The sequence below is a fragment of the Danio aesculapii genome, chromosome 2 (genome assembly GCF_903798145.1).
Source record: "Danio aesculapii chromosome 2, fDanAes4.1, whole genome shotgun sequence".
Taxonomy (NCBI): Eukaryota; Metazoa; Chordata; class Actinopteri; order Cypriniformes; family Danionidae; genus Danio; species Danio aesculapii.
In genome coordinates this window covers 3,028,629-3,036,100 of record NC_079436.1, presented here as the reverse complement: position 1 = coordinate 3,036,100, position 7,472 = coordinate 3,028,629, and the positions used below count along the sequence as shown (strand labels likewise).

Sequence of the window (7,472 nt, the reverse complement as noted above, 5' to 3'; positions counted from 1 at the left end):
GAATGTGGCAGCAGAAATGGAGCATCATCAGACCAGGCAACATTTCTCCAATCTTCTACTGTCCAGTTTTGGTGAGCCTGTGTGAATTGTAGCCTGTTTCCTGTTCTTAGCTGACAGGAGCGGCACCCGGTGTGGTCTTCTGCTGCTGTAGCCTATCCACCTCAAGGTTGGACGTGTTGTGTGTTCAGAGATGCTCTTCTGCAGACCTCGGTTGTAACGAGTGCTTATTTGAGTTACTGTTGCTTTTCTATCAGCTGGAACCAGTCTGGCCATTCTCCTCTGACCTCTGGCATCAACAAGGCATTTGCGCACACAGAACTGCCGCTCACTGAATATTTTCTCTTTTTCAGACCATTCTCAACCCTAGAGATGGTTGTGCGTGAAAATCCCAGTAGATCATCAGTTTCTGAAATACTCAGACCAGCCCGTCTGGCACCAACAACCATGCCACGTTCAAAGTCACTTAAATCCCCTTTCTTACCCATCCCGATGCTCGCTTTGAACTGCAGCAGATCGTCTTGACTACATGCCTGAATACATTGAGTTGCTGCAATGTGATTGGCTAAATATTGCGTTAAACAGTTGGACAGGTGTACCTAATAAAGTGGCCGGTGAGTGTGTGTGTGTTTATATGTATAAATATTTATAATTACGTATACAATGTTTATCAGTTCACTATAGTTAATACTAAAACATGTAGCGTTCCTTACCAATGTGTTGTAAATACAATATTTTTACAGTATAATACTGATCGATCAGTCAAGTTGATAATAAAAAATGATTAGTGTCAAAAGTTGACATTAAGGAGGTTAAATTCAGCAACTTTCTTAAGATTATAAATAATAGCTTAATCTTAAATTAACAATTAACTAAAATTGTAGCTTTAGCTTATCCATCCATCCAACAACGCTTCATTTTCCCCCACATTTTCTACAGCCTGTCAGTCACGTGAGTCAGTCATAAGGATTCTCACTTCCGGCTGGAGTCTTCAGTGATTTAAAGGGATAGTTCACCCCAAAATTAAAATTCCCTCACCATATCCTCGCACTCAAATGTATCTACACTTTTATGAATCGTTCCTCTATTTGTTTTAAACCAACATTACTTGCTTCTGTTAAACACAAAGAAAGATATACTGAAGAATGTCATCAAAAACAGCCATTGACTTACATAATATTGTTTGTTCCTACTATAAACGTCAATGGATACATTTTCCCCATAACATTTCTGAATATCTTGATGTGCGTCGAAAAGACAAAGTAAAGTTGATTTGAAACAAGTTCAGCGTTAATTAATTAATGAATTGATGAAGGCAGGATTGTATTTTGTGTGTGAACTATCCCTTTAAGCCCGGCAGTCGTGTGGTCACGCTTATACACTGCAGCTGTAATAATGGCGGATTGTCTGTTTGTGTCATAAACTTCAGGTAAGAATTCAGAGGCGAACCCTAATCAAATAAGCATATATTACAAAGGCTGCAGGAAATATAATACTTAATGAATATCGAATATTAACCATATTATTTGAGTTTAATTACAAGATAATTCGCCGTAGTTTCCGGATTCATCGTAACTTACCTGCTGCCAGTTCAGCCGAGAGTCGTTCGCTTTCCTCACCTGTCGTCTTCCGTTTTGAGTTAGTGAGAATTGTGAAATGGCGCGAATTTAATTCAACATACATAATGTTTAGTTATCTTATACTTATGTTTTATATAGTTTCACGAACATGAAATGAAACCAAAAGTATGTTCGACTAGTCATGAAATGTAAGAAAAACTTGTTGGACTGAATGATTAATTTTTTCGGCTTATTAATGTGTACATACTTAACAGTTATGACCATAATTTAAAACAAAAACATATAAAAATCCGTTCAACATCTAAATCGCTAGCGTTACTGACGCTAATGATATGGTTTAACACATAGACATTGTATAATAGCTAGACGCCTTGTGAATTATATAATAGAAGCGGACCATGAGGTGTCCAGCTATCTATTACATACAGTCTATGGTTTAACATGTTTTACAACACTTCTGACGAGCTTTAAAGTGATAGTTCACAATTTCCTCACACTCAAATGGTTATAAACTTGTATAATTCTGTATTCTCTTCAACACACACCTATATATTCTGTAGATTGTTGGTAAAAAGCAGCCATTTTAATAGTAGAAACAAAAATACTATGGAAGTCAATTAAACATTCTCCAGTATATGTTCCTTTGTGGTCAACAGAAGAAAGAATGTCAGAGGTTTAGAACAAGTAGAGGATGAGTAAATAAATGTACTGAATTTGTGGGTGAACTATTGCTTTAAATGTTTGTTTTTTCTTCTTTTCCCAGAGCAAAAATGAGTGATCCTCTCTTTCACCCACTCACCGTCATATGTGCGGGATCCTGCTTCGCCTTCTCTGGGCTCTTTTATAAACTATATTCAGATAAAAGACTAGAAGTACAGAAGCTGAAGGTAATGATTTCCGTATCACTGCTGGCAAAACAAAGCTCATGTAACATTTCCAACATTTACTTGTTTCCTCCATTTCCACAGGAGATCCCAAACTTTCAACCAGACCATCATCTGCTCAGGATTCTGAATGCATCGTCCAACAAGAGACTTCATTATGTTGCTGTAGAAGGTAAATAAATTATAACCCCTACTAATACATAATTTGTATATATATAATTTATCTCTGCAAGTCATTTCTGCTTTATATTTGCAGGACTGGTGCAGGCTGTTGGAGAGCCCATTTCCAGCCAGTATGTGCCACGCTGTCATGGTGTCATTCAGAAGATTACTGTGCATGAACACTGGAAATACTGGAACTCTCTTCTTAAGTCATGGTAATGACCTTCATATCATTCCAATCCACGAATTAAACATTTTAGATGAAATCCAGGAGTAGGAGTATATAAAGCACCGTCTGCTGTTAAACACAAGCCTAGAGCACCGGCTAAAGTTTAAACACTAGCCTAGAGTGCAGTTTAAAAGGTAACCTAGAGCACTGCCTGCTAGAGCCCAGTTAAAAACTAGCCTAGAGTGCCGTTTGCCATTACAAACCAGCCTAGAGTGTTAAAAACTAGCCTAGAGTGCCATCTGCTGTTAAAAACTAGCCAGAATGCCATCTGCTGTTAAAAAACTAGCCTAGAGTGCCATCTGCTGTTAAAAACTAGCCAGAATGCCATCTGCTGTTAAACCTAGCCTTGAGCGCCGTCTGCTGTTAAACACTAGCCTAGAGCGCCATCTGCTGTTAAAAAACTAGCCTAGAGCGCCGTCTGCTGTTAAACAGTAGCCTAGAGTGCCATCTGCTGTTAAAAACTAGCCTGAACCCCATCTGCTGTTAAAAACTAGCCTAGAGCATCGTCTGCTGTGAAAAACTAGCCTAGAGTGCATCTGCTGTTAATAACAAGTCTAGAGCGCCGTCTGCTGTCAAAAACTAGCCTAGAGTGCCGTCTGCTGTTTAAAACTAGCCTAGAGTGCCGTCTGCTGTTTAAAACTAGCCTAGAGCACCTTCTGCTGTTAAAAACTAGCATAGAGCGCCTTCTGCTGTTAAAAACTAGCCTAGAGCGCAGTCTACTGTTAAAATCTAGCCTAGAGCGCCATCTGCTGTTAAAAACTAACCTAGAGAACCGTCTGCTGTTTAAAAACTAGCCTAGAGCGCCTTCTGCTGTTAAAAACTAGCCTAGAGCGCCGTCTGCTGTTAATAATAAGCCTAGAGCACCATCTGCTGTTAAAAACTAACCTAGAGAACCGTCTGCTGTTTAAAAACTAGCCTAGAGCACCGTCTGCTGTTTAAAAACTAGCCTAGAGCGCCGTCTGCTGTTTAAAAACTAGCCTAGAGCACCGTCTGCTGTTTAAAAACTAGCCTAGAGCGCCGTCTACTGTTAAAAACTAGCCTAGAGCGCCGTCTGCTGTTAAAAACTAGCCTAGAGCGCCGTCTGCTGTTTAAAAACTAGCATAGAACAACGTCTGCTGTTTAAAAACTAGCCTAGAGCGCCGTCTGCTGTTAAAAACTAGCCTAGAGCGCCGTCTGCTGTTTAAAAACTAGCCTAGAGCGCCGTCTGCTGTTTAAAAACTAGCCTAGAGCGCCGTCTGCTGTTTAAAAACTAGCCTAGAGCGCCGTCTGCTGTTTAAAAACTAGCCTAGAGCGCCGTCTGCTGTTAATAACTAGCCTAGAGCGCTGTCTGCTGTTAAAAACTAGCCTAGAGCGCCATCTGCTGTTAATAACTAGCCTAGAGCGCTGTCTGCTGTTAAAAACTAGCCTAGAGCGCCATCTGCTGTTAATAACTAGCCTAGAGCACCGTCTGCTGTTAAAACTAGCCTAAAGCGCAGTCTACTGTTAAAAACTAGCCTAGGGCGCCGTCTACTGTTAAAAACTAGCCTAGAGCGCTGTCTGCTGTTAAAACTAGCCTAGAGCGCAGTCTACTGTTAAAACTAGCCTAGCGCACCATCTGCTGTTAAAAACTAGCCTAGAGCGCCATCTACTGTTAAAACTAGCCTAGAGCGCTGTCTACTGTTAAAACTAGCCTAGAGCGCCGTCTACTGTTAAAACTAGCCTAGAGCGCCGTCTACTGTTAAAACTAGCCTAGAGCGCCGTCTACTGTTAAAACTAGCCTAGAGCGCCGTCTCCTGTTAAAAGCTCTGCTCAGAATAAATCAAATTCAGAATAGCGATGCATTTTGAAAATTTCAGAATTGATTTCAGATTTTTATGTATTATAAACCACATATATATGTGTGTGGTTATCTATGCATTACAAACCATGAAAAAAAAAAACACACCTTCCACACAGGGTCTCCAAAAAAGTGAACAAGCAGCAGACCACCAACACGGTGCCCTTCACTTTGGTGCAACCCGGCTCATTCATCAGCGATCTGAGTGTGCGTGTGGACTCTCCTCTGGAAGCGTCCGGCGATTTCCTCCAGCAGGTCCACAGACGGGTCCGAAACGCTAAAGAGGGCCTGATGGATGCCGTTTTGGGGGAATTGAGCGGAGAAAAACCCATAGCTTTGGAGGAGCGAGAGGATCTGCTGCGTGTGGGAGTCCCGCTCACTGCATTCGGAGAGCTGGTCCTGGAGCAGGAGAAGATCATGAGGATACAGCCACCCAAAGATGGCCGCAGCTTCGTCCTGATCCCCAGCGATTATAACAGCTTCATGCAGCGACACCAGAACAGCGCCACCATGTGGAAAGGGCTCACGGTGCTGTTTGGAGTCACAGGGTCTACACTGCTAGCGGGATTCATCCACGCTGGTCTTAAAGATAGAAAAACTAGCTGAATCACTCAGGAAAAAGGAAAATTATTGGAAAATCAGACACATTTGCAGATTTACCAGTGGATTTCTCAAGCTCTCCACACTCTCAATGATCTTTAGCTTTTTTTTTTTTATGAATAATGTCAACTCACTTCTGAAACTATCTGAATTAGTCAGGAAAAGATCCGATTATGGAGCATCGGGCATTTAAAATGAATCCCACGTGCAGTTTTACCAGTGTATTTCTCGAGCTTTGCACACTCTGAATGAGCTTTAGCTTTTTTTAAAGAAATTGATCTACTGTAGTTAATCAAAAAAGTTGTAAAAATTGTGCCAGAAATGGGCAAGAACGGGTGTTGTCGAAGAGTTTTACAATAACTTTTATTATGTTTATTGATCCACTTCAAAATGTTGGCGAATGTGTATTAAAAGCCATTCAAAATTCATAAGCGTTCATGTTTCATTCATTTACAGTGGTCCCTTGCTATAACGCGGTTCACTTTTCGCGGCGTCGCAGATTCGCAGATTCTTTTTTAGTGCAATTAAAGTTTTTTTTTTTACAGCGCATTGTGTTCTGGTGCTGATTAGCTATGTTTCCATCCACCTATTTTTAGGCTCATTTTGGATATGTGCATAAACCGGGTATATGCAGGAGTCCTAAAGGAAATTTCAATAGCTTGTTAAGATTTTTTAAGGCCTTCTCAGATTATATTTTATTTATTCGTCGCCACTTCAAGTTCTATTCAATATCAAACCTTTAACCTAATAAACAGTTGAAGCTAAATAAATGGAGCACAACCGTGCAACAGAACTCAGATAAGCTCGGAGGAAACAAACATTGAAAGAATACATTACGTGGGTGTTTCCAGCGACAGGTTTCAGCCACCGTTTAAACTAGTCTTTCTCCAACCAGGAGTGCGCAAACAATTATCCCATTTTGCAGTCTCTTATGGTTTCGCTATATGTGGAGAGCGTCACACCACCTTCCCGCGTTTGTCTGAAATTATGTGGTATCACCCGGACAGAGGAGCTTGGCCAGACGCACCCGGCCCAAACCAATCAAGGAAAATAAATATATTTATGCTTTTCTAGAGTCACTTTGGACAACGCTTGAACAAAATTTAAGACCTCGTAAAAATGAGATTAAGACTTTTTAATACATTTTAAGGGCCCTAATTTTCTCCTCATTGATTTATCAACTTTTAATACTTTAAGACCCCGCGGACACGCAAAGAATGATTGACGGATGCACATCAGTTTTGAAAATGCGAATAAAACACGACTGCGCACAACTGAGTAGGATAAACTTTTTATTTGATAAGAAAAGATGCGCATACACTACGATGGAAACTTTTACCGCGCAAATTCCAGCATGCACATTAAAAAAAAGGTCATGTGATTTTGTTATCAGAGATCATGTGATAATAAAAAGGCTGAGCACACTGTAAAACATCTGAAATGGGGTTTTGGTCATTCCAAAATGCCTTAACCGTTTGAGTATTAGTGTTATTATATTATTAATGACCTCCAGAACTGTCAAGAGCGACTGTGCTCCGCGTCTCGCACCTTAAAAGCCACCACGTGTTCATTGTTGGCATCTGTCTTCTGAGGCGCAAGCCATTTATTAAATAAAGGAAAGATTCACGCAGCTTCTCCTACCACAGCAAATTCAGTGTGATATTTGGCGCCAGTTAATCAGGAAGTGGTTTTCTTTGACTCACTGGATTGAAACGCTGCTTTATTCGCACGTCTTTTATGCGATATTCCAGTACTCCACATACATTTCATTCGCATCTTTGGATGGAAGCATAGCTATTGACTATAGACCATTTCAATCTCCTCCTTGTCTCCTGTACAGTACAGAATGTGATCAGCTTGCCAAGTTAGCATAAATCTTCGATCGCTAGCAGTGTGAGTTCCAACAAGGATGGAAAAAGGGTTGTAACTGTCCACAGCAAGACCATCGTAAATGGGGGAGCACACCGGATGCGCCGCACCATGAAGTGCCATGCATTTTAGAATTGTAAACACATGGGTTTATATCATTTATTTATAGCTACGACTCGGGACACTTCATATTTCTGCTGCGCCACAGTGCGCCATCTGATTAGTTTCTATTTAAATAACATGCGAATGTGCGCGTCTGGTGTGTGTTACTTCCAACTGTCATGTGACGGCGCATTCGCTGTGCGACTCCCTTAAGGATGGAGTCTGCTTTAGTT

General features: G+C 40.9%; 1 protein-coding gene across 1 annotated transcript; it reads left to right on the top strand.

The window, feature by feature from the left end:
* The first annotated feature begins 1,357 nt into the window (after positions 1–1,357).
* Positions 1,358–5,699, top strand: LOC130239596 (mitochondrial ubiquitin ligase activator of nfkb 1-A). The gene is made up of 5 exons (XM_056470865.1): positions 1,358–1,426; positions 2,341–2,464; positions 2,546–2,633; positions 2,718–2,838; positions 4,788–5,699. The coding sequence occupies exons 2-5, from the start codon at positions 2,348–2,350 to the stop codon at positions 5,272–5,274; spliced, it is 813 nt and encodes a 270-aa protein (XP_056326840.1). The 5' UTR covers positions 1,358–1,426; positions 2,341–2,347; the 3' UTR covers positions 5,275–5,699.
* The last annotated feature ends 1,773 nt before the right edge of the window (positions 5,700–7,472 follow it).

Coding starts and splice junctions, on each gene's coding strand:
- LOC130239596 (XM_056470865.1), top strand. CDS start 2,348: ATGAGTGATCCTCTCTTTCACCCACTCACCGTCATATGTGCGGGATCC. Junction 2,465..2,545: donor TAGAAGTACAGAAGCTGAAG/GTAATGATTTCC, acceptor CCATTTCCACAG/GAGATCCCAAACTTTCAACC. Junction 2,634..2,717: donor TCATTATGTTGCTGTAGAAG/GTAAATAAATTA, acceptor TTATATTTGCAG/GACTGGTGCAGGCTGTTGGA.